General features: G+C 38.6%; 1 protein-coding gene across 1 annotated transcript; it reads left to right on the plus strand.

Moving 5' to 3' along the window:
• The first annotated feature begins 1,441 nt into the window (after window positions 1-1,441).
• On the plus strand, window positions 1,442-27,661 carry slc25a36a (solute carrier family 25 member 36a). Its single transcript, XM_042497083.2, has 7 exons — window positions 1,442-1,887; window positions 4,935-5,099; window positions 9,303-9,380; window positions 13,860-13,960; window positions 21,941-22,007; window positions 22,120-22,409; window positions 23,365-27,661. The coding sequence occupies exons 1-7, from the start codon at window positions 1,847-1,849 to the stop codon at window positions 23,556-23,558; spliced, it is 936 nt and encodes a 311-aa protein (XP_042353017.1). The 5' UTR covers window positions 1,442-1,846; the 3' UTR covers window positions 23,559-27,661.
• The last annotated feature ends 135 nt before the right edge of the window (window positions 27,662-27,796 follow it).

Genomic DNA, 27,796 nt, shown 5'->3' on the forward strand with positions numbered 1-27,796 from the left:
GTTTTGACTCTACAAATGTGAAGAGTCAAACCATGCGCATGACTCCAACTTGTCTACTCTGCTCTAAATTACAAAACTGTGTGCACTCGTTGAGCACTATTATTGAATCTCGAGCTGACTATTCTGAGTGCAGTCAGCTGATTGGGTACAAACTTTAAAAAATAAATACTTTTTTTTTTTTAAATCCAGTTTTGGTTAAGACTGTCCTGTTGAGAATGAAACTGCATGTCCCCTTTCTGCATTTCTAAGTGCTATCAAAGTGCACTTGAACAAGCAAGATGGTGGCTACTGTAAATCTGCAGCTGCAGCTACAGCAGCTGCAGATTTACAGTAGCCACCATTTCATTTATCTTGATCAATCATGAAAAACTGCAATAAGCCTAGAAATTTTGTGAGTATAGCTATTGTTTTTTATTTATTTGTTGGTTTATTGTTGGTTGTGCGGTTATGACTGATTTTTTCACTCCTGAGGTCTGTCTTACAAGAGATCAATGAGAAAACCACAGCAACTGAAAACCGTGGTGTCTTTCTATGAGACTGGTATTGACTGTTTTGAAAACAGATGTGAAAAATGTGTGAAACCAGTGAGAAAGTGTCAAAACATTTGCAAGAGAAGACTTCTGTTGTGCTAAGAAATTGATGATAAAGATCAAGTGAATCCCAGTTTTATTTATGTGTCTTAACAATGAAGAAAAACTGTAATAAACCTAGAAATCTTGTAAGTATTAGGGGTCAAAAGATTATCGGTCTGGCCAATTATTGGGGCGAATATTTGGCATTTTACAGATTATCTTTAACGGATAAAATTAATTGATAAGTGTAAAGACAGTGTCAGCATGGGAGGAACTTTTACTTTGTAAATCTCAGCGTGCTATTTTTATTTATCCATGTTTTAATTTAAATTTTTAATTGACTTTATAAAAAAATGTTGCTGGGAACTTGATGCATGATGATACACATTTCAATTTTGATTAAACATTTGCTAAAGGCATTTAAACAAAGTTTTTTGTTGGAGTTTGTTATATTCCAAATTCTAAGTATTAGCGGAAACATTTCAAAATATCGGTTACTGGTCTCATTAACTACTAATAATTGGTATTCGCCCTGAAGAGCCAATATTGGACAATATTCGACCCCTAGTATATCTACTATTTTTTTTTATATTTATTTGTTGGTTTATTGTTGGTTGTGTGACTGTGATTTTTTCCCTCCCTTTAGAAAGCCACAGCAACCGAAAACCTGTTCTTGTCCAAATACTTTCAGGCCAAACTGTGTCACACCTTAATGTTTGTCTTTGGCCTGGAGTCGCAGCAGTCCAGCATCATGCAGCTCTGATTCATTCAGTGCTGGGCACGCGAACAGTGCATGATCAGGGCGGAGACGACGTGACGTCACGCACAAAAATGACCAATAGCAGCGCGTGTTTTCCAGCCTATGATTGTACAGTAAATACTATGAGCTCTGCCTCCTTCCCTCTCGCTGCAGCGATGAAAGCAGAGGTGAAAACCGAGACAAACCCACGGATGTGCCATAAAACCGCTTGTCGGGGCTGAGATATTCTCCTGTCAGCCCGGTGAGCTCGAGGCTCTGCAGTTGTTTAGTCGAAGATAAGCTTTCTGTGTGAGAGGGGAACCTGAGCAAGCCAAAGGCGAAAGAGGAGGGGGTTAGTCGGCCCACTGCAGTCTGAATCACCGCAGACTCGGCCCACCGCTGGATCATCATCGACGACATTTGCCATCTACGTGCGCATCCTCACGGAGACAGAAAGCAACTGGAAGGGACCAAGCCCGTGTTTGACCCTCTGCCGCAGCACCGAGGTGCGCTGCTTGGCAGGGCGTGCTAAATAATGAGCCAAAGGGACACACTGGTTCATTTGTTCGCTGGAGGGTAAGTCTGACTACGAATTTCGATAAAATATTTGAGTTGTTTGTATTATTAGCGCTAGAAATCAAACATAACTCGTCGTCTGAGTTCTTTAGCTAAATTAAGCTAGCTATCGAGGGCCGTTTTTCTGTAGAGCGCGTGCATGTGATACAACCCTGTCAGCTGTGTGCGCGTCACAGTCAAACCGTTGGTTCAAACAACACTTCCTGTTACCATTTCAAAATAAGACTATTTGGGAAGTACAATATTAATACGAATGTTACATAAAGACGACGTTTGAGCTTAGGTGTGACTTCATATACAGTACTGAGTATTTTAATATGTTTGTCGTTGTAAATCTGAGGAGTTATGTACCTCTTCTATTCCACTGACAAGATTTGAGGCTTTTATTTTTAAGCCAAATACGTGTATTTCCGGCCGGTCGCTGTCCTCTCTTGTTAACTTGATAAACCCCTGCAGCAGCCACAACAGAGCTGCTCATTTTCTCCAGAGATTTTGTATTTTTAAAACCTGAGAGATCAGTCAGATTAATTAAACGAAATGAGGGGTCAATTAAATTAGTTTCTGTATATTTAGTTTTTTTTATTGATGCATATTAACCTTTTAAAACCAGGGTAAATTGACTTGATGTCTTCCAAAACATAGGAAAAAGCATGACGGTGAAAGAAAAAATGAGCCAAAAATTGGCAAGAAATTAGTAAAAAGTACAAGAAGATTTCATGAAAATTAGGTTAAAAAAAAGTAGAAAATGAAAATCAAAACACAAGGAAATTACTTGAAAATTGCATTAAAATTAGAGTGTTTTGTGACAGTTTTTAAATGCATAATTATAATTGCTTTTTCCCTTTTTTCCCCAAGATATGTTTTTTTTAAATCTAAATCCACTTTTTTGCACATTGCCTTTCCCACCATGTTTTTAAAAGAAATCACATCAATTCGTGCAGATTTTAAGGGTTTAAATACTTGTCAAAGGCATCTGCAAGCAGCACCAGAAAAGTGATGTTGCTCCAGGTTTCAACTGCGGAAATCACAACTATTTTGAAGTCATTGTTAAGAGTATTTAGGAGTCCCCATACAATTTGATGTCAAGAACCATCTGATACATAAGATGATAAGTAGCCCGCAAACCATCTCATAAAATTTGTTTCGAAAAACTATCATCTTAAGATTTTTGTTCTGCATTAAAAAACTCTCTAAACTGTAGGTGATCATAGGTAGTAAAATATTGTTTAAATTAAAGTTTGATGCTGTTTCTGAGTATCTTATATAAACCACTAAATGAGGCCAAACAATAACTATGTTGGGTTAATCATGCAACCCATACAATAGTTTGGCAACTATTCTCATTCACAGCTCTACAGACAGGACCAAAAACTTGTTCATCAAAGAAAATATCAACACAGACTTTAAATGTATCAGTTAAATTTGTAAGTCATAGTTCAGTCTTGTCTTCAGTTGCTCTATCGTTCGTTACCTCTGCTTTTATCTTTGCACCAAACCATTGACATTTGAATTTATGGTAATTTCATCACACCACGACTCTACCGTTACCTCTTTCTTCAGAGATTTAAAATTGTAAAAGAACAGAAGAGACAGTTGCTCTCTCTAATAAACAGAATCAGATTGGCTTTCCCCAAAAAACAGAGCTCGAGGCCTCAGCTCAGTTTCCTCTCACAGCCACTGAGAGACGGCACATGCAGCAGACAGCGTAGCTCTGAATGTAGGCCAAGGGTCACAGCTGCCTGTGAGCATGAATGTAGGTCGATCTTTTGAAAAGTAAATATAGCTGGTGTTACTCAAAAGAGACTGCAGCCAGAGGAATTCATGACCAGCAGCCAGGTTCTCGGTGCTACAGCTAGTTTTCACTTAACCTGTAGAGCATTTATTTGGTTTGTCATTATCAACAAGTACTTTCCAGCTTTGCTGTGGTTTGATTGTGAAGCTTTGTCCACACAAGTCCTATTGTGAAGAACCAAGCCTTTTGAAAGCAGAGAGGATCAGTGAACATGCACGTGTGGCCCTGTCTGGGACAGAACATTGTTTTGAGATGATGTCTTGTAGCTCATAAGAACCAACTTTTATTTTATACCATATAAATGAAATAGATTTTATCATGAGGTGGGAATTGATTGCAACTTAATTGGCTTTATTTTGTTTACATGTTGATTGCTTCAGTCAAAGTCTAACCTACATGATTGCAAGTTTCTTTGCTTCGTTTATGATGAGCATGTTTTTCTTAATGATGTGCACATGTGTTTGAGTCCAGCTAAACAACAGCCACATTTTCATGACAAGTAATTTCTCACCTTCTCAGATGGCAAGAATCAGCAAAGTGGTTACGGTTTCAGTGCATGAAATGCATCATGATACCAGTCATACACTCTTAGCTTGCAACTTGCACGTTGCACTATCTTGCATATCAAAACACCAGGTCATGATGTGTGGATGTGTGCCCACTCCTAGATAATTTTAGAGCAAAAGGGAATAACAGATTATGTTACTAGTGATTGGGTTGGTCAGTATTAGAGGATGGTTACGTAAAGGAAACAGGCAGAGTAAAAAAATTGCGATAGATGATACTTAAACCCAGAGTGTAGTGGCGGGTATAAGCAGGTGTATGGGGTATACCCACCTCTTTTTCTGGCTGTTTACATTATACCAACCAATTAGCCAAAAAGCCAGTGTAATATACAGGAGAGTATACCTACTTCTTCCTCGGTAACCTACCCATATACCTGTAGTACACCCAACTCATCAACTACCACAACACCACTGCTTGGACCAAATATAAAAATGGTTATATATTGTATTTAAAGAGCGAATTATAGGACACTCAAAGATGCTTTACCGGACACATTAATGAGCACAAATGAAAACACAATACTAGTGCTATACATGCATGTTTGTAGTTATTTGCACACCATTATTTTGATGTCCCCTAGTGTAAATGCTAAAGCAAAGCATTGCATTTTCTCACCATGTTTTTCCCCATTCTTCCAACATTTGTTTCTGCACCCTCCATCCTCACCTCTACCCTGCTTCCCCCATAGATGTGGTGGCACAGTTGGAGCAATTTTGACCTGTCCTCTTGAGGTTGTGAAGACCAGGCTGCAGTCCTCCTCCATCACTCTCTACATCTCTGAAGTCCAGCTCAGCACTGTCAATGGAGCCAGTGTGGCCCGTGTCGCTCCACCAGGGCCTCTGCACTGTCTCAAGTAAGGAAAATTACAGAAAAGTTTAATTGTGATAACTTTGCTTTATTAGGAATAATTTAAAAAAGAAACCATGCTAAGTTCAGTTTTAGAAAAGCTTTGGGATTTGGGGAAAGGATAAATATGTAAACTCATTTTGAGCATATCCTTAGATTTTTTTGTTGCATTAAATATTAAATTGTCAACCAATATTGTGATATGAATATGGTGTGAGATTTTGTGATATTGTATATTCTGTGTTGTCTTATCCTGTTCAAATATCTCAAATACAGCAAAATAAGAAGAAAATAAAGCAGAGGGCAGAGTCTCTATTCATAAATATACTACCACACACTTCTAGTGGATCATAAGTGATGATTGAGAAATATTACTTTTCTATGAGTCCATATATTTTTTTTAGAAAAATCCTGCAACCTAAATACATATGTTACAATTTTCTGTAAAGATGCAAATGAAGGCTAACCCATGCAAATCTGCAGCACACATTGGTGCATGTCTTACCAATTTGAAAATATGTCAGCCTATAAGAAAATTTGTGGCCATCCTGAGTTGCATGACTGAATGACTGTGCAAAAACAAGAACTGAAGTAAGAAGTTCTGAAAGACACAGATGAAACCTGTCAGAGCTGAGGAAAACACACGGTGTTTGTTGTCACAGCACAGATCCATGTCAGTTGGTGAACTTGTCCATTGACTGTCTATGACCAAATGACACAGATTTCGTTTGTGACACTCCAAAATGAATCCACAGTGATAATGAACAGGTCGTTTGCCCTGCAACATTTTAATCTTGCCAGGAGTTTATAACGACTCTTATTTTATACTATATCCTCTCACACTATCTCCTAAGAAAAAAATGCGCTTTTAAAGGGTAATTATGTGCCTCAATTTAACACTTTGAATGATCCAGTAGACAGACAGTTCTTTCACCATAGTGAAAGAATTAAAAGTGTTTCATAAGAATGGCAAAAAAACTCACTCTTGCTAATCTATTAGTCTTAAACCTTCCCTAGGAATTGGGTTTCAGACTAATTTTGGATTATTGGTGAAATTTCTTTTAACTGCAGAACTTCCAACTAAGACACTTGCGCAAAGCAACAGATAAAAAGTCCACCCTCCACCCTATTGGCCTTGAGGGACAAAATAGATCTTGACCTCAAAGCTCTTTGTCTGTTTTGGGTACTTTCTCCTAACAACTTCTGGGAAACCAGTGTAAGAAATACACAATAAATTGTTCCTTTTTTGCCACTTGATATGTTATTCCTCCTCTCATTAGACAGTGGGTGGTAAGCATAAAGATGGGAAGTGAGAGCGAAGGGGAATCCAGCATTGGTTAGGTGTTTATTTGGAATCTACTGACAGCCAGTGTGTTTGGATACTCGTAATTAGCGCTGGTCACGGTGTTAGAGTAAATGTTCAACGCAGCTACAGCTCTACTCTTGTTCTCTGGTAACCTATTTCCAGTCTGTCGCAGAGCATGTCACACACTATTAAACATATTGCATAATGCACAAGCTGCTGTGTGTGGAATTTTCCACAGTCAAATACGTGAATTATTTTGTAAGCTAGGAATCTTGGACAAATCTGTCATGTTTTACTGACTGTCTCAGGGAAAACGTTGCTTTTTTAACATTAAATTTAGATTATTCAGGATATATAAGCAAAATGCTAATATTGCCCTTGCACAGATGAATAGGAATCCTTTTTTTCATCAAAATGGTTAACCAGAATTTGTTTTCCACACGTGTTTGGCTAAAAAAAGCGATTTTTTTCTTCTCACTGGGTGTTGTGATTACTGGGGATGTTTTCTTTGTCATTTTGACTGCTTTGTTAACAGTGCTTTCAGGTTTTTATTTAACATTGTATTAATGCCTCTTTCAAATGCTGTTAATTGAATCATTGTTTTATGCTCAAAGATGTTGGTCTTGTGTCAACATAAAGCAACTTTTTGTGTTGTCCTTGAGATAAAGCAGTAGCAGAAACGGCTCACCCCCACTGTGCGATACAGAGCGGAGCAGGGCAGAGGAGGGAAGAGTGGTATGGCAAGGAGAGGAAAAAACCCACACGAGTCAAAGTGGGTCAGTGTGCAGTGAGGTGCAGGCATTGTTCCATGTTGGTGCAGAGTATATTAGCTAATGATTTAAATTTTGTGACTGTTGAGAACACTGTCACTTCAAGCTCTGTGTTTTGTATAAACTTGGGCTGTTATTCTCAAGGAGATTCTGTTTGCTGTAAATCATTTTTGAGAGGAAGTATTTAGCTGCGGACAGAAGTTGGCAAAATCTCAAAGCCAGAGTAGGAAGGCACAACCCACAAATCCACAATCTGAACAAAATTCAGCTACGTAGCTGCTCCGAGAAAGGTCAGGGATATGTCTTGTTTAGTTGTGTGGGACAGTTCAAGTCTGGAGAATTTAACGTACCCAAAAGACCAGTTAATTATCTAGCCCAAAGGACTGCTTTATTGTTTTTTTAAATCTTGAATTTCTTCCCAGGATGTTTTGTACTTTGCACCACAGCTTATGCGAAAACGAGCAATGAATGAAAGTCAATTAGAGGCTGTGCTCATTTTGAACGAGGTTTCTGGGTTAGGTCGGACACTGATGAACAATCTTTGAACTCAGGCAACAACAGAGACTGAACACGTGAGTGAGCCATCATGATAAGGCCACCAGAGCAAGGACACGTGCCATTTCATTTATTTTGGGTCTCTCAGTACACTGATAGTGATCCCGTGTATAATGTTAGGCTGTATTGAGTGTCAGGTCAGGGCGAATTGCCCAAAAAGCTGTAATTTACTGGTCCATCTGCTTTGGACACTTATAAACCTCTGCATTTTTTTCCTGTCTGTTTACCCTGGTGCTCTGTAAACTAGCTCTCTATTTTTTATGTGATCTTAGGGGATTTTTTTAAACATATGACAGTAAGCTAAAGAGCTGTTGTGCGTGTAACTAACATTATAATTGCCAAACCTCCAAGGAATAGTTTGACATTTTGGGAAATGCAGTTATGTGCTTTCTTGCTAAGAGTGAGATGAGAAGATTGATACAATCATGTGTTTGTAAAATAAATATAGCACCAGCCTTTGTACAGAAACACGGTAGTGGTTTCAAGTTTCCAGCCATTGTGCAAGACCAATCAGCCATGGGAGCTTGTTTCATACTTTGCATACGGACACGAGTGGTATCAATCGTCTCATCTAACTCTTTGCAAGTAAAACCCCCCACAACTGTTTCTTTAAAAACAAAAGCATGCCGATATTTTGTTTTGTATTGAAGCTTTTTTAAAGTAAAAGTTTATATGAAAACACCTGGAAACAAACTTAGTATTCACCCAGGGTGGTGCCGAGTGTTGTGTCACAGAGTGTTGTGTGCCTGATGCACGTTCTGGTCGGTTCACATTGTGTAGTCTTTCAGTCATTTTGTAAAAGATAATAAAAGCATAACCTAAAAAGTTGTTTATTAACCTAACTGTTGGCTTAACCTCAAGATTAAACCTACAGGAGACCTCATGGCCATTCAAAGAAAGATGATACACTTATATTTTTGCTCCTTGTACTGCTGGTAAGCAGAGTGGCAACTACAGCTAGACTTCCCTGCATAAATTACAAATTACAATACAAATCCATTTAGATGGGTTACAAACATACATAGAGTTGAGACCAAAACATGAATAGTATATTCTGTATGCCTTCATACTTGACATGTATCAAATAAAATGATCTCATGTCGTATGCTTGTATTATCTAATTTGCCTTATTTAGCCAATAAAGTCCAACTTTCATTTTCATTAAAAAGAATAATTCAGAATTTTTGTTCTGAATTCTTGCAAGTGCATACAGATGATTATATCAAGTATGAACATGCTCTCAGCACGGGTTGAGAGGGTCACTAAGCTCGATGAGGCGTGTACTGCTGAATCCTGCGTAATCACACTCATGGATGCATATGCACGGCAAGGACATCTTTCTAAAGAATCTACCAAATTTGTGGTAGATTTGAATTCAAAACTATAATTTTAACTTGAGCAGACGTTGCAAGCTATTCTCCAGATGGTCACATGATTATTTGTCCAAGGGTATACATTTTATATAAAGCAAATTACATAATTGTCTTTAAATGTAGTGTATGCTTGCTCGATATCATTTATGTATTATGATGACGTATGCAATAAAACATGAATTGAAAATCTCAATGTCTCTCTGCAGGTTAATTCTAGAAAGAGAGGGAGCCCGTTCGCTCTTCAGAGGACTGGGACCCAACCTTGTGGGTGTGGCACCTTCCAGGTATGTTCAGTGTTCTGGCTGTGGTGCCTCTCCTGCTAACCTTTTGTCTGTAGCAATGCCATAAAATCTTAAAAAAATAAAACCATACCTGATAACCAACAGTACAGAATATGTCACCACAATCTTTGACGTTAACAAGAAACCTTCAGAATGAACCACTGTTATCAGCAGTAGCCAGACCTGATATCGGAGAATAAAAGCATTACTGCGTCATTTACTTCATATGTTACATAAAACCTGGGGACACATTTCTGTTGAGTGTATTTGGGTTATTCTTGGTCTGGAAACTTTTCGAAACTCTAACACATATTTAGAAAAATGTATTGATATTATTAGTAACAAAACTAACATTTTTATTGTCACAATAAACAAAGTGATGGAAGGAATATAAATACACAACATTAAATGCTGTTTTTCTTATTATTACATTCAAAAGAAATATTAGCTGTTTGGAAGTGGCAGCCAAATAACACATTGTTGATAGAACAAAAATTGACCTTAAATTCTTCTAATTTGATATGAGGCTAACAGTCCTGCAGCCATGTGCTCTGTGGTCACCAGGCATACAAACTGAAGAAAAAAAAGCAACAGGTTCTCTTTTTATTAAAAATAAAGACATGAAATATTTTTGTATCTAATAATTTATTAATATTAAATATTTAACAACACATGATAATGGGTATTTGTGTATTTTCTGTTTAAAGTTAATATTAGATCAAATTAAATTCAAAATTAGGCATGGTTGAATGTCTAACATCTGACTGAGGAATGAAGGAAATACTGGTGGACAAACCACACATAAAAGGCCACTTTTTGTATGATTTTCTTGTTTCTGACAGGGACACAAAAATTACAATAGTTGAAGAGTCACTGTTTGCTTCTGCTAGATCTTCCTAGGTTTTTTAATTTTTATTTAAAAAAAAATTTTTTTTTACAAGCTTCCAGCTCATTCAGAGCTTATTTTGGCAGCAATAATAGCGGACCACATAAACGGCAATGAACGGAGTGTAACTTAATGAAATGCAATGTAAAGCTTTGCTTCAAATCCTACAGGAAATGAAAAGGTTCCCGCTCTCTTAGCTTGGCTGCTCAGGGTTGCATAAGTCTGAATGGTACATGAGCAACAGCAGGCAGCAGCCAGCTGTGACTCTCCCATCATGTGACTGTTGATGTTGTGTTATCACAATGGAGTTCCTCTGTTGTGAGAGTTGTGTTGTGTCTAATCCCCTCCCTGACCTGTCTAGTTCTCCCTAGTTACTGGTGCATCACGTAGCTGTTGTCATCCTCTTCCCATTGGTTTGTTGTTGTCTCTGTCTCTCTATTTGAGTCATCCATACCACATTCTGTCTCTCCCTCTCTTGCCATGTTTGTCATTCTTTGCCTATATTGAATCAGAATGGTTCTGTCCTCTGGGTCCTGCACTGTCTTTGCTGTCTCGCTCTGTCTGGCTCAGACTCTCTGAGGGGTGAAAAATGCCCCTGGGTGTGCGTGCATGTGTGTATGTGTGTGTCACTCCTGTGGGCTAGTTGTCCAGCTGTGGATATAGCAGCGTGTTTCCTGGTAATGACAGCTATAGCAAGCTGTGCTATAGGAAGATTTTGTTGCGTAAGAAGTGAGCCTGATGAAGTCAGAGGCAACATATGAGATTTACGGCTGTCTTATGTGCAGTTGTTTAAGCCTTATAGGCTTAGAGTTCCTACGCAACATAGAAAGGTATGGAATTTTACTTGGTTAATTTCCAGGTCTGGAAAAGTATGGGAAAAAAAAAGAAAAGAGAGTATGAAAAAATATCTGTGCTTCCAGACTGTTTTCTAAGATATAAAATCCAGAAATTTGAAAATGAATAGATCATACAAGCAGTGTTTTTCATGGTGTTTGGAGCAGGCAGCCATTGCAGCCAACATTTTTATCACTGTTTGAGAGAGTGCAGGGCAAAGCGAGCTTGATGTCATCGAAAGCAAGGCAAGAAGTACAGCGAGTGACTGAACGCATACTCCTTCGCAGAGCTGTCTCTTTGTAGGTCCCAGCCCGCAAAATAGGTCCGCCTCGCCTTAAAACTGAAGATCTTGACATCAGATACTAAATTTGTTTAAAAGAAAATGCATATCTTCGCACTGATTCCTTGCAAAAGAAACCATGCCTTTATGGCTGCATTCACTGCTGTTTTCATCAGCACAGTATATAAACATAACTGCACAGAAGCTGCGAAAACCACTACTTTTTGCAACTCATTTTTCGGTTTTATTTAATAAACGAGACTAAAAAGTATAATAGAAACAAGAATATAATACTATTTATTCAATACAGTATATTCAGGCAAAATAATATGAGTCTAAGTAGCACAGCTTAGTTTACTTCTCCTCTTTCGGCAAAGATGTTTGACATTTAAACTTCATCCAACTTTCTGTGCATTTTTGTGAGAAACAGTAATTAACTTCAGTCTTTTGTTAATCACATGGCAACATGATTGCATTCATAGTTGGAATGTAACATACATGTTAACAGTTGGATTTTAAATCCATTAATTCACATGATAAACTTTGGACTATTTGTACTCAGATGTTAAATATGGTCTGAAAAATCTACAGAAACATCTGGAAATTTGAGTCTTTAGCAACTTGCCGCCATCAATACCTGCATGGTTCATTATGAATACAGCAGACAGTTCCAATTTTGAAGATGTATGGCATTATAAGATGCTACATTTCCACTCCATTTAATTGCAGTCTGTTTAAGTTAAAGCTTAAGATTCTGATGCAATATAATTGAATGATTTAGCAGATTTATTCCTCTACAAAGGAACGTCTGTGTTGCTGGGCTACAGAGTTAATCTCTTCTGTTATAATTAGGAAACAGCACTCTGATGCTGGAAAAGCTAAAAAAAAACATCTAGTGATGCTAATGAGTGCGCAGTCCACTGGGCTTGCTACTGGCAGTCATTAGCAACACACACACACACACACACACACACACACACACACACACACACGTAACACATGCATAAAGAACAGCTTGCACCAGTAGCATCATTCACTGCGGATGAGAGATGCATGCACATTCAGACCCACTCACATAAATCACCTCTCATCTGCAGAGCAGCATGATTATGTTTTGCCTGCATGCTCTCAGATCAGATGGAGGGCAGGGAGGGAAGGTCAGCAGGTTTAATTCCACTCAGCAGAAATGTTGACTAAATCCTGTGATTTTATTTAGTGAGGAGCAGCTCGAATCATGGGAGATAAATCTGCTACTAAAGCCTGCTATGAGATTGAGATGCACGCCTGCGCACTCACACACGCAAACACACACACACACACACACACACACACACACACACACACACACACACACACACACACACACACACACACACACACACAGCCAGAGAAAAACTTCTTTCAGTGGCTTGCATTTAGACTACATATTAGCGTGGCTTAGCTCTATTGAATGCAATTGAAATCAAGTGTTCTTATTTAATGCATTAACTTGAAGATATACTATGAATCTCTGATAAACTAATACAAATATAATCCCTCTCAATAATCAGTTATGATCCACCAGAAGTATGTTGGAGTTAATGTAAAAAACAACGATTTATAAACATATGTACAATATGTATGTATGTATGTAAATGTATGGGTAAGAATAAAAATCTGAATATTTGCAATGGTTTCAATACTCATTTTCTGCAGTACTGATACTATCAATAGTACCTTTTTTGCCTTTTTTGTGTAGTTAACTTTAAATTATATTTTTACACATGCTTCTCTACTGTAATTGAACCCAATTTTACTACAGATAGTCAGAAGTATTGATTATTGCTATTTATCAACAAATGTTGAGCTGTTGCATGCTGTTTTAGAAGTTACCTGGCTAACTGAGTAATCCTGCTTGGTGCAATACCCCACCTGGACTCTGATTTCTGAGGCCAGGTGTCTGACTGATAAACACTGTATACAAAACCAAGCTTACAATTCTTGCACTTTCCAATAAATAGCATTTTTTTGTTGTTAATGACCTGTGAAATTATCTCATGAAGTGTCTTTTATTTGCTGGCATGTGACTATCTGCAAATTAGTTTTAACAACTTTTTCTCAGAAGCTTTGCTTAACCAAACTACATTTCTCTTGAGGGTAGCTTTTCCTGTAGTTCAACTTCTTCCATTATTTAGTAATTGGTAACTTGGGAAGCTATGTACTTATTTACTTTATACTCAAACTAACTTCCCCAGCAGTGTTCAAAATATACCTGTAATATTATATGTATATATATATAAATTTTGCATTTATACAATTTGCCTGTGACAGTGTGTGTATTTGCATTTTTTAATTTACTTAACTCATGACTATAGTTAGTGATCTTTCATAGTGCAATTAGGTTACTGAATGTTTTTTCTTTATTGTTCTCCTTTTGCAAATGTGTCAATTTGATCAGTGGTACCTTTGTTCAGACTGAAGAGGCTCTGTCTAACTTTTTCAGGGCGATTTATTTTGCGGCATATTCTACTGCTAAGGAGAAGCTGAATGGGGTGCTGGAGCCGGACTCTACCCAAGTGCACATGGTGTCGGCTGGGATGGCAGGTAATTACGGCTCCTTCTCCCCCTCCCTTCTGTCTGTTTGTAATTGTCTGTCGCTGAGTGTCATCTCTGCCTGTCCGTCCGTCTGTCTGTCTTTCTGTATAAGTGTGGGCAGTGTAAATCACTGATGGGTTTTATATCTATAAAAACATGTTAAAGAATTATTCAGTTTGTCTTCATTAGACAGATTTTATTTTACTTTATCTTTTCATCATTTTCACAATTTGAAGTATCCCAGAATTTCACTTCACCCCCCACCCCAACCCCAACCCCACCCCTCCTCACCCCTCTACATATACATGTGTGGGATGGTGGGATTTTCACAAATTTCAAAGCTTGTGAATATCTAAAGCATGCCAAAGCTAACTGATGATAATATCTGTTATAAGTAGGCATTGCGTAGCTTTTTCATGTATAGAAATATTAAATATAAACAACAGGGGTTTATCAGAAAGCACAATTTAAGACTCTCAGGATCAAACTGACTTTGAATGTGTTGAAAACAGCCTCACTTATGCTTCTTTCAACTGCATGGTTCGACTCGATTCACTTTCGGTACCAGATCCTTTTCTTTATTTAATTTCCCACTGCGGGTAGAACCCCCTCAGTCCTGCATGGATCTGATTTTCAAGACCTTTTCCAAAACTGGCATCACAACACCAAACTCGCCCCAACCAGTTGGCACACGGCCCAACCGGAAACCCCAGCCTGTTTAAAGTGATCATTTTGGGACATTTCATACATGTGAAAGTAAGATACTAAATTTTAAAACGAATTCAGAAAATGCAATTCAAATGAGGATTTGTGTTTATTCTCATAATGTTGAGAAGCACATCTCCACAGTAAACGTGCCTGATAGTAACACACCTGAGTCGGCAGTTAGCCACACCCGCGATCTGACCCACATTTTCTATGTTTCACCATGAACCAAACCTGGAAATAAAATTAAGACCTGCAATTCACCTTTTTTGTGGGACATGTGCCAGGTTCCTGCAGGTAACTGAACTGATGCAGGTGTCGGTGTAGGTGGGATTTGTAGCTCATTGCCAAAGTGATGTGGCATGAAACTGCCGTGACATCATCTTTAATGCAACACTCACTGAATCCTGAATCTGCAACCAAACAGAGGAAGGTCTGCACTTTGTTAATTCTATGGCGCAGTGTACTAAGTGTAGTTTTGCGGGCTACTAATTTTTAAGATGTGGGACAGGTGAATAAAAATTAAAATTGCGTTAATGCGCAGGTTGTCCCATGTCACACCAGTGAAGATTCTCTTTGACCAGTTAGTGGTCTGCAGTGTTTTAACTCCACCTACAAGTATCAACTAAGCTTGCTTAGAACCTCAACACAGGTGAAACCTAAAAAAAAAACAAGTACCAAGTACTACCCACAACCTTTGCTATTGGAAAACCATAAACCAGCGAGTTGAATTGAGTGGAGCCGTGCCGTACCATGCAGTAGAATTGCTGTATTCATTTACTGTGAAACCAAGCCATGAAAGAAACATTTATCAATGTTTTAAACATTGCATTTTCTGCAATGAAAATATGTAATCTTCTGTCTGGCAAAATATTGTAAAAGAACCTTGAAATGATGCCAGTCACATAGCATATCTACTGCTTGCTCTTGCCAGCTTTTATCTGAGCATTTCCTCTGTGTAAATACACTTAGGCAATATAGTATGTTATCTCTTCATGGTGGCCTTTCCAGCCTACATATATTTAAGGAGGCAAATCCTAATATCATCAGTCTCAGACTTAAATGCAAATGAGACACATCACTCAGACTATTTCAGGCTATTATGTGCCACTGCTGGCACCATGACTGCTGTTTGACAAAAAGCAGAAAACCACATGGTCCTCAAAGTTTAGGTTGTGCTTTCCTCCTCTGCTAGCCCCTTTGTCCCCCATGTCCTCCTTTTTTTAATTTCCTCCTTTGCCCCTTTCTCCTCTTTTTATTCTTTCATTTTGAGGCCTCTCCAGAGGACTCTGTAAATGGTTTAACATCCCAGTTGTTACTTAAACAGTGTGGTCTGGGCCCCCTTCTTTGCTCTGTGTGTATAGAGGAGAGAGCACGGCCCCCAAAGGTCAACCGGGGCCCCTGGCACTCGGGCGGACACGTCAGGTAGCATCCCATTTCTTTACACTGGTATGATGAAAACCATGGTGATTTTTATTAATATTAGAAAGTTCATAATGGTTATTCATTTGTAATGATATTAGCATTGCTTATGGCAATGTGTTTGCTGCTGGACTGTAGTTTTAGCTTCTTATTGTAAGGTTTTTTTTTATTGTTTAGTCTTGACACACATCTTCCCCTCCCCCTTAGCCTGTTGCCTTGTTCCATCAATATAGTTAAGGTAAAGTAATAACACATTCTCCTGTGGATTTTATGTTGTCCGCACCAAAAGAAATGCTAACCTTGTCACTGCTATTTATGATCTGCATTTTGTCTTTTGTCATCATCCATCAACACCATCAGAGCCTCAGTCATTTCTTTTCAAGGAGAATCAGTATCATCCCAGAGTCTGGCACTATTTCAACATTAACTCTTTTTAGATGAGTTAACTTTTCTGAACAGATTCTGCCTTCACAGTTTGACCCCAACAGTACTGGCACCATTTTGAAAAACATAAATTATTACTTGGATATGGACAAAATGCTGAGAAGGCACAGACATGTAATGGGTAGAGATACTTTATTTTCATTGCATCTTAAAACGCAGCAAAATTGGTTGGCAGTAATACACTCCTTTTAGCAGCATATATACATACATGTACCATACAAGGAACTATTTAAAAATGTAATGGTCATGGATAGGTAGTATATATTCAGCCTGTCAATTGATTATTATTGTTAATCACAACTAATTGCAGAATTTCAATAGTTAAAAGTGATTAATCATATTTTTTGATCGCATGTTTTCATTTCCATTATTTTGTAATACAAAACAGTTTTCAAGTCCATATTGAAAACATAAAGCATTTCTTACCAGATTGTTTTGGTTAGAAATCAAACAACAGCAAAAAACAGCATGGGACAAGCATAAAGTGGGCGTGTCTGTAAAGGGGAGACTCACGGATACCCAGTTTCTTTCAGAAATCTTGAGGTCAGAGGTCATGGGCCCCCTGTGAAATGGCCATGCCGTGTTTCCATCGCCAAAATTTAGCCTAACTTTGGGACGTTATTTAGCCCCCTTCCTAAAAAGCTGACATGGTTGGTGCCACTGGATTCCTTAGGTCCTCTAGTTTCATTTGATACCAGTACCATCACTCTTGCTTTAAAAAAATAACCCTTTATGTACAGACCTTAGAAGCATCTTGATTAATTCATTAACGCTGACAGCCCTAATATATATATAAATATATACTGTATATACATTATGTATATACATTATAGAACTATGATTGCGATTATTTTATGAAATGTAGTTGGAGTAATGGAGCTGGTTGAACTTTAACACAACATATTGAAGAGTCGGTAGGTTTTTTCTTTATGTTGCACATATTTTTTCATCAGGTGGCAGTTGCATTAATTTATCTATAATACCTTAAATGAAATATCTGTGTAGTTGTACTACAAATGCCTTGCAGTTAGAGTACAACAAACTTCTTTTCTCTGTCTCTCAATGGGACAGGAGGCAATATGGCCAAAATCTTCTATTATGGTTGAAGTAATTTTTTTATCACAGTAACGGTGTATATCAGGATACGATAAGTGTTCTGTTAATTCTAATAAAGAAATGGTTTAAAACAACCATACCGTACTTCGTAACATCTGATCATTTCTTGTTTTTTCTGTGGACCTCTCATACAAACAAAAACAACATGAGCATTTCAACAAAAATGACTCAAAACAGTGAAACTAAAATTCTTTTAAAATGAAAACTGGAATCGTGAGAATCAAAGGATCAAGGGAGATGCTACATATGCTACATAGCCTGCAGTCAAATCTCTACCGATAGACACATTTCTACCGTCACCCAGTATATATACCATCAGATTGCCCGCCTCCAGTCTTTCAAATGCGCATATTTCTTATTCAGTCTTGTCAGCACATTGGAAAAGCAAAGTTAAAGAAAGCCTCAGTGACTGAAGATAAATTTGACCCTGCAGCCTTTTGTAGAGTAACTTTATGGAGTCATGACCTCCCCTGCTGTGAATCGTGGGCTTTTTTTGCACACGGAGGGGGGAGGGAAGTCCCATTCCTTCATTTAGACTTATTGTGTCTTCCAGTAGTTAATCTAAAGCATGCCTGTCTTCTCCAAAATGTAGGTCAAACTGCTCTGGAGAAACCGCACAGAGATTATGTGCGTATAGAAGGGTCAAAATGCAAACATGCAGCTGCAGCTCCTTACAGAGGCCCAGCTCAAGGTCTAGGCCAGGCTGCATTGGCTGTGAATGTTTCATCCTCATGACTTGTCTAAATTACCAAGTAGGCGAGTGTCGTTCACTTCCATTACCTGAAGTATTTACTTTGTTGTGATTTATGGATTTTATTTTGTGACAAATTTGCATGCAGACATTTTTATTTAAACAGTATTAGTTCAGAGGAATAGGTGGTGATAATGTGCAGAAATTTTTACACATAATGGACATATTGCTATTTTAAGCTGTCCCGTATTCTAAATAGGCAGCAAAAAAACAAAAAAAAACCCATTAAAAATAAACAAAGAAGAAGAAATAGAATAGAAAGAAGAAATAAACAAATGATTTTTTAATGATACAGTTTGGGCTTTTATAACTAAAGATAGAAAGGAAAGGCTGGAGAGAGAGAGGGGACGTCATGCAGCAGTTTGAAACAGGGGTTAGGGTTAGGTGACCCTGCTAAGGAAACTTTTGGAAAACGTCCTCTGAGATCCCATTTCCAATGTCCTCTTGTATGACATTACAGGACAGTTTCTTTCTTTCTTTTTTCTTAAAGCAGGCTAGCTCTCTGGAGACACATTTTTATCAACATGCAAGGACACACTCAGTGTTATTTTTAAATGTATCGGGTTGTTTCGGAATAAGGTTTGGCCCAGAGACATATTTGGGGCTGGCTGAGTTGCATTTAATGTTCCATCTCATTTATTTCCTTCACTATGATCAACCACTTCATCCTTGTGTCATCACATATTCATTAAATGGTCTCCTCACTTCTTTCATCACCATTGTCCACCTCCCAGAATCTGTTATACACATCGACAAGGTTAGCATTTCCACCTGCCTCTTAGTTTTCTACCTAATTTCAGTAGGCATTTGATTTGAAAATGTAGATTATAAACTGATAATGGCACACTGATAATGAAGAATACATCCTCAATTTAATTTTCTGCCTTTGTATTTGTGCTTGTGTTTTTACCTCACTCTGGTGAGATGGAGCTGGAGTTTTGGATTGGGTTGGCTTCTGTTCAGTCAACATTTTCTATATGCCCGCTGATAAAAGAAGTAAAGGGAGGGATAAATTGTAAAGTGAAAGTAAAAGAAATGTAAAACAGTTAAACTGTGGAGTAAATTAAAGGGGACGAGGCTTAGAGCTTGGGGAAAGATGGGGGGGGGAGGGTCAGTCCTTCACCTCCCATCTCTTCTCCAACTACCTGTATAGTACCAGTGGGTTGGGGTGGGTTGTTGGTGGGGTTGGGGGTGGATGTGACTGCTGCTTGTGTGTGACTGTGGTACAGAAAAGCCTGTGTCTATTTTAGGGCTTTACTGTAAAGCTTTCACCCCTGCGTGATTGGGTGGGAGACCCCCGCCATCTGTGCCCCCCATATCTGTAGGCTACTAGCTGCAGCGGGGAGGAGCTGGAGGAGCTTTGCCCCTCCCTCGTGAGTACACGCCATAGACGCTACTTCCTTCTACTTCCCTCTTTTTTCTTCTTCCTCTTTTTGTTCTTCTCTTCTTCTCTTCAACAGACCTGTGTCTTCCTCTCTTCTTCACGCAGTTGCCTTAACGTAGGGCTGTGTTGCATTGATACACTAGATGTGACTGAGGTCTCTTTCTAGACTTGCCCTCGTCTTAGCTGTTTTCTGCAAATGGCCATGTTTTATTTCTCTCTCTGTGACATCATTTGTATAAGAAACTTTTAGAGAGACTTTGTGTCATTTCACAATGATAGAAAGTGCTCATCAATTAGCTTTACATCCACCATACCAAACTTAACATTATTGCCTAGTGTCTTACTTAAGCCGGTTTCAGACTACGGGAGTTTTGGGCATTGGTTTGTACCGATGTTCAGCCCAGATTATCTGGTCATGTGGTTTTCAAACTCAGTCTTAAACCTCCCAAACTGCTTGTAGGCTCGTCAGAACTGCTCCGATGATTTTAAACATGTTTGATGTGTAGGATGTATAAACAGAACTGGATACAGTGTTTGAAGGGACCAGGGGGGCCACGGGGCTTCATGACGGACATAATTCGACTGTTTGGCTACACACAAAAAAATCTAGCCCTTGAGACTTGCGTTAGCAAGCATGCTATGCTATTGTTATTGACTGCGTCTCCCCAACCATTTTCTCATCCAGACTCGTTTAGCCTTCTGCTTTTTTTTTCTCATTGCAAAGCATGTTAACATAGAGCAAGTTGGGGCATCACGCCACTCTTAGTTTTGTTTACATCTGCCTTCCCAGGAGATCGCGTGAAGTGGTGCATTCACGCTCCCTTTGGCACAATAATCTTTATATCTTGCAGTGTGTGATGCACCAGTATTTTCAAATCTTGTAGCGTTTCATGTTGAGATTAGAGAGAAAAACATCTGGGAAAAAACTTGATTACGTGATGCAGCATGACTTCAAAACCAGTTAGGAATTTCAAACTCCTGTAGTCTGAGCCGGGCTTTAACAAAAACACAAAAAAACAGTTCAAAGTATCATCACCTGTAAATAACTCAGAGAAGAGCATGCACACACTCACATCTGCTTGATATATATTCTGTCCATTTTCACTGCATTTTCAGGGGCCCCATAATTAAGTGACCCTAGTTTCAAACAAATCTAAGAACTGTGAAAGCACATGGACAAGGTGACACACTACCATTACGAAGTAAAGTCTGCACAAAATTTCCTGTCAGAGACTTTCCACTTTAGTCCTGCTGAATAATTGAAAAATCTCCTTCAGATATCATTTTGTCGCTCTGTGCTGTTGCAGTTGTGCTTGTATCAGGCCAACAGCCTGTTGTTAGTGTCTAACCAGTTAACTACTGGTTTGTTAGGTGTTACAAAATTAACGTAATAGTTTATTCATCAACTAACAAAGAATGCCCATTTGTAACACTAACCCAAAAATGAGAGAAAATTGAACGCAATGTCAAAACTAAGAATCAAAACTTCTGTCTTGTGACTTGAAGTTATTGAATGATAGATTTTCTTGATATATTCTGTGTGTATTTCAAAGCACATGAAAAGTTATACTTTAAAAAAACAGACCGTCTCAGCTCTTAAGCTCTTTAAAATGAGCATATGTTTCAATAGCAAATGATTTTTTATTAGAAACACAAGAGCTCTCATTAGCATTTCAAAGAAATGAATCAGGCTGCAGTAGAATAGCAATCTGCTCATTCAAAGGCCTAAAATGACTTTGCTGCTTGGCCTCATTTCCCAGCATTTTCAGTTAGATATTCTTTAAAGATGACAAATGAAAAAAGAAAACCCTCACAGCTGCTGCCTTCATGCACTGTTGGTAGTTCAGAAACTTCAGGAATAGAACTGCCGTTTACATATGCCTGTGTAGCATTTCACATGAAGAGGATCAATATGTGAAAATGAAAAAGCATGCATTTTAACCAGTTATTCAAAAGATTAAAGTAACAGATATTCTTTGATAAAATCTAATTCTCTTTGATAGTTTTGAAATATCATTAAAAAAGCTGAAGCGAGTTGATCCTGTTTAGTGAAGTGCTTTCTCATTGTTCCTGTGCAGTATAGAATATTTAATTTAGTTGATTAGATTGTGTTTTTCCAAATGTCTCTGCTTCTGTCTGAACCTCTGTATTCCTCTGAAATTCCCAGGGTTCACCGCCATCACAGCCACCAATCCCATCTGGCTGATCAAGACCCGTTTGCAGCTGGAAACCAGGTGAGGAACCCTAAATCTTTGTTTTAAGTCTAGAGGCTACAGTGTAATGGGCTGTATGATAATGAGATTAAATTACATCGTTATTAGACTTAAAGTCTCTGTATGATTACAGATCCCGGGGCGAGCGGCGAATGAATGCATTCGAGTGTGTGAAGCGAGTGTACCAGATGGACGGCCTGCGAGGTTTCTACAGGGGCATGTCAGCGTCTTATGCTGGCATCTCTGAGACTGTTATCCATTTTGTCATCTATGAGAGCATCAAACGTAAACTGCTGGAGTCCAAGGCCCAAACCAGCATGGACGAAGAGGACGAGTCCGTCAAAGACCCCTCAGACTTTGTGGGCATGATGCTCGCAGCAGCCACCTCTAAGACCTGTGCCACCTCCATCGCCTACCCACATGGTAACAATGTGTTTCACTCAGTTTCTTCTCCTTCTTTTCAAAGGATAAGGCCTATAATATACTATATTTTTAGTTTTGTCAGTAAATCCCATGAAAAATCCCAAACCAACAATGTATTTGTCCATATCTCAGTACTTTCTGCCAGTTGTTGGCATACAGCCCCAAGCCCACTGCTTCCTACTGAAGACCTTTTAAACAGGTCATAAATATAACCTTATATTTCAAAACAAAAAAAAATATGGTTCATTTTCTAAAGCAGTTAGGCACTGCACATTTCAAGAAATGTACAAATTGATGTGATTTCATTAAATTGTGTTGCCGACTTGCCATGTTAACAGGGTGCAGAATTTTGTGAGACAATGGAAGTAGTCACACCCTCATCATTTGGACACTGGATCAAACTAACATCCAACATAGCAGGTTACCAATGAGTCATACTCTCATACTCTTTTAGGACACCAACATTTGCCCCTGAGCCCATTCCTGGACTGCATCAACATCAGAAGCTGTTTTTGGATTGGCCTTTCCATGGGTTTTGTTAAAAAAACAAAACACAAAATATTGAATATCACAAGACTTATCCTTATAACTTGATGCTGTCATGTTTGTGAGAGGCATATTTAATTTTCAGTGAGGCAGTGATTCACTTTTTCTTTTTTGTGAAAGTATCATGAGCCACTTGTGCTATAAAAATCACTAACATTCTCCACCTACATACAGCCCACAGCTGAATACAGGATTTTCGATACTTTCTGCTAGAACCGTCTAAAGTCAATGTGGGACAAAAACAGAAAAGAAGTACCAAAAAAAGCATCTCTAGTATTCAGAGTGTCAGAAATAGATATTTAGCTTAAGGGAGACCACACAGCACTCAATGGTAAAGTCTGACAAGAACTACTCGTGGTTAATGGTTTATTTAACACACTTTTCTTCTTCTTCTGCCCTCACATCACAGAGGTGATCAGGACACGACTACGAGAGGAGGGCAGCAAGTATCGCTCCTTCTTCCAAACTCTGCTGACAGTACCCAGAGAGGAGGGATACAGGGCGCTGTACCGCGGCCTGACCACCCACCTCGTCCGACAAATCCCCAACACCGCCATCATGATGTGCACCTATGAAGTGGTGGTCTACCTGCTCGGCCGTTAGCCCAAAAGGTGTGTCTCCTTCCTGTTATCAGAGGGAGACAGTTAGCAAATGACTGTGGAGGAAGCCCTTTGGCAAAGGAGAGTGAAGACAAAATGTCAAAATGAAGACCAAAGGAAAACCGAAAATACTCGAGTGGACCAGAAGATGAAGAAACAGGAGCTAGGAAGGCCCTTTGTTACCATATCAGCACCATCACCTCCAGTTTATCAGAGCGCTGGAGCAGATAAAGGGCGCTACAGTTCACAAAAGAGGAAGAATGGGTAGGATGAGAGAGTAGGCACTGACACAAAGGACACAAAGAATTTGGCACCTTAAACTGAGGGTACCTCTGAAGGATTTTAAGCACAATTCAGTGGCCTTAATAGAAACGGTTTTAGTTTGTGTCCTTCCCTTTGAGAGTGAAAAACGGCCTTTTTCACTCTCGGCAGAGATGATATTGTGAAAGGGGAATGCTTGGAGGCAACTAAATACGAAAGGAGAGATGAAAATTAAATGTAGGTCAGTTTCACTCGACTTGGCACTTTTTGTCTGCACTGGTCTTGTTTCACTGCTGTGAGACTACTATACGATCAAATGGCAGTTAAGGAATGTTTAGTTAAATCCTAATGAAAGGAGGAAGTTTGCATTGAAACAAAGACATTTTTCAAGTCACCTGAACCAACCCATCTTTGCACTACATGTGTGTCTTCAAGCATTCCCCTCTGAACACTGCAGTCAACCCCCTTAACGACTGATGTTCATACACAGCTAAGCGGCCACAAACAAAAACACAAAGATGAGTTTGTCATGGCCCGTCACTGGAACACATGCCTCAGAAACCAACTTTTGTTTATAACAGAAAAGGTCAAAAAGCTGACATTCACTGTTTTATTCCCTCTATATCTCAGTGCCTGGTGGTGACATGCTTCGGGAGAAGCTGGCCCTCTGTGCTGACAGTTTCTCTTTGTTAAAACTGAAATAAGATCAGCACACAAGGCCAGCTTTTCCTGCATCCTGTCGCTGTGCAGGACTTAAAAATCTTGTGTGAAAACACGAGACCAACAGATCATTTTTGAGATGTGAAGTGTGTGATTGTCCTAAAGGTACGACGACTTTAAGGGAAACGTTGGTATTTTTCAACCTGGAATATTTTTTCCCAAGATTTTGTGTTTAAGGGTGTTTTCATATTAGGTGCTGCTCAGCTTTACAGTAGTAACGTTGTTCTGTACCTGAATACACTTTTTTATCGCCTATGTGAGGTTTTTGTTGTGCTACGATGTAGAAAAGGGCGCTGCAGATGGAAACTACTGTCCTCATCGACAAAGCAGTGAGGCAAAGGTCTGTTCCTAGTTGGAGGAGGAGCCACTGGTGGCGGGCATGGAGCTCTCTGCCAGAGCTCAGGTCATAAGGCAAATCTGGGTCTGATGTGGTGAGCTGTGCTGCAGTCTGATAAAAAGGCATCAGTATTAAATTGAGAATGTTTCATAACCAGCTAAAAACTCTGTGTAGTTACATAAAACAGCAGTCTACCTCTGTGTTTTGGTACATTTGGTGTTCACACCTGTGTGTCACACTGGAGTAAACATAAACCTTACTCAAGACCATCCAAGTGGACTCAAGCATCAGCGCACCATGCCAGGAACCATACACAGTATTTTTGCTAATCAAACGAACTTGTCTGTGGAGTCACCTCTGTGAGACTTCTCTGTGAGTGTGACTTAAACAAACAAACAAACTAACTGGATCAAGGGAAAGATAAAGAAAAACAGTGTATTTCTCTGTAGGGTCTTTTTCATAATTTTGTCAGGCATTTATAGTAACACTCTGAATGTCAGTGGCAAAAACAAGCACCTTTAGTGGATGTAAGTTGATCGTGTGCAAATGCCCCAAGTGGTTACATTGCAGCGTTTTTAGGCTGCCATCTGCAGTACTTTTAAAGATTTGTTGTCTCCATTAGTCACTTTGACACAAAATCACTTGTAAATGTAGTCCAGGTTGAAAACTACAGAAGTTTCCGTTTGAGTATCTGCTATTGGAGTGCCACTACTTGAATATAATGTGACGGTGTGGGGAAATGTTGGAGTGGGAGAATGTTGACGGAGTTTCATCATTACCCCATAACCTGTTTGTGTGTGAATGTCTAATATGTTGGTCACTTTCACCATGATGATGATCTAACGATGTTAAAGAATATGTGCGTGCGTGTTTGTTTATCTGCGGTCATGTGTGCCTGCATGTATAATTGATATCTACTCCAGATTTCCCTCCACTAACTATTAATCTTTCAAGACACTGAGGTTGGGAGTGTGGAAAAAGCTCCTGAACAATAATGGCAGCTTCCATTCCCACTCTCACGCCAGTCTTTCCTTCCAGTGGCTTCCAACTGACCTGATAACATGCACGTTTGTGGCCTTTTAGGCTTGTGCTTTGCATTTTTTTTTGTGTGGACAGTTTGAACTTGTACATTGTAAAAGAAAAAAGAAGTATTACTGTATATCAAAATGGTATTTTGCGCAACTGTTCTTATAGCAGATATATTGTACAGTTTAAAGTTCTCAGTAGTTGTGAAGGATGTTCAAATGTGTGTACATAATATAGATACTGTATATGCATATCATTTATTGTTTTTTTTTTTCTTAGGCCTATGTATGATCATGCTGTAGTTTGCAGTTGCAATTTATTGTTTTCATTTATGTGCAATTTAACCTTGTTTGACATTGACTGTCGACATGAATATTGATATTGCTTGACAGATTTTTCTTACAGTATAAACTTTTGTTTTGTATCTTGCTGTAAGCTGTCATGCAAACATTTGTGCGTACATTAAAGCTAACAAATACTGCAGGACAAATACTATCATGTAAGCCTTTGTGCTGCAGCGTTGGTTAGTTTTTTTTTACCAGGTTCATAAAAAGTGTTCCATTTTGCAAAGTTTGGATGTTTCTGTCAATGATAAAAGTTTACATTGTTCATTAATCAGAAGTAAATCAGGAAGATTTTTGGTTCTCCTACCCCTTTTCAACCAACATGGAACAGGTTTTGTTGTGGTTCCTGCACTTAATTTTGAACCATTCGGAGCATTTAGACCAAAAATAAATTGTTTTGGAACCTAAAAAGTTCAAGAGCCAGAGCTAATTTGGTGGAAAAGGGGTACCAGCAACATGTTCTGAATATAAAGATGGAAGTATTTTTTAATGTTCAGGAACTGTGGCCATCTTTCTGTAACAGTGTACAGAGTTGGGATTGTTAAATTTGAATTTGAGAGATTGAGGAATTGACAAAGTAGTCTGTTACTGAAGAGGGTTGTTGATAAAAACAGCAAATTCACCCCTTTAAAATATCAGCTCAAGAAGTTAACATAGTATCCTAAAAAAAAAAGCTTGGGAAAATGTGGCAAATCTTGTAGAACTCATGCCCTTTATCATTCTGTTCCTTGAATGCTTTTAAATTGGTTCTAATCAAAACATCCTTTCGCATGACATTTAAAACTTCTGAGCAGAGTAAAACTTTCCCTCCACAACCTCTCTTACCCAGCTGCTGTGGTCTCAGTTCACACTCATTCTCCATATGGAACTGATAAAGTCTGCACAATTTTCATGTTTAAAAAAAGCATTGTTTATTTCACCAATTACCGAAAATCTGATGCATTCACGCATGATCTTCATATTTTCCCTCACATTGCAGTGTCATTTCAGAGGGAAACCAAGGCCTGTGTTGTAACTTGTAATGGTTATTGATTTTCAATTGACATGTTGCTAGCCCGTGGTTCTGGAAAACGAAAATTGCTGACTCATTTTAACATCAATGTTTTCCTGTAGAACACTAATAGCTTTTATGTCTTTGGCTCAATTGCAGTAATACTTGAGGTCAAATTACTAAAATGTGAAACAAACAGACAACTGGACAAACATTTCACTTTATTTTTACCTCTCATTTCAGTGTCTGTATGCAATTCAATATCTTTCTCCTGTATGCTTGGGCAGGATGCAGCACAAGCACGGTTGAATGAAACCTGGAAGATTTTTTTTTTTTTGCCAGATCAATTGTTGATGTATTTTTTTTGTTTTGTTTTTTTTGTTTTTTAAACACAAAAGTAAATAAAAATCAACTTGCAACTAGAATAATATCTGCTTTTGTCCTTTATCAGTTAATTTATTTATTTAGCTATACTGTGCAGGTATTTTCTGGTTTGTAGCCCCTGAAGTCAAACCGAAAACACTCTTCTTTGGATGCTGGGTTAATTAATGTTAGACTGTTTG

Source organism: Plectropomus leopardus, chromosome 12, assembly GCF_026936395.1.
Source record: "Plectropomus leopardus strain MGB_pleo_1.0 chromosome 12, ASM2693639v1, whole genome shotgun sequence".
NCBI lineage: Eukaryota > Metazoa > Chordata > Actinopteri > Perciformes > Serranidae > Plectropomus > Plectropomus leopardus.

Bases quoted from the DNA above. Each gene is read 5' to 3' on its own strand.
- slc25a36a (XM_042497083.2), top strand. From the start codon at position 1,847: ATGAGCCAAAGGGACACACTGGTTCATTTGTTCGCTGGAGG. The intron at 1,888-4,934 runs GTAAGTCTGACT...CTTCCCCCATAG, and splicing joins GTTCATTTGTTCGCTGGAGG to ATGTGGTGGCACAGTTGGAG. The intron at 22,410-23,364 runs GTAACAATGTGT...CTCACATCACAG, and splicing joins CTCCATCGCCTACCCACATG to AGGTGATCAGGACACGACTA.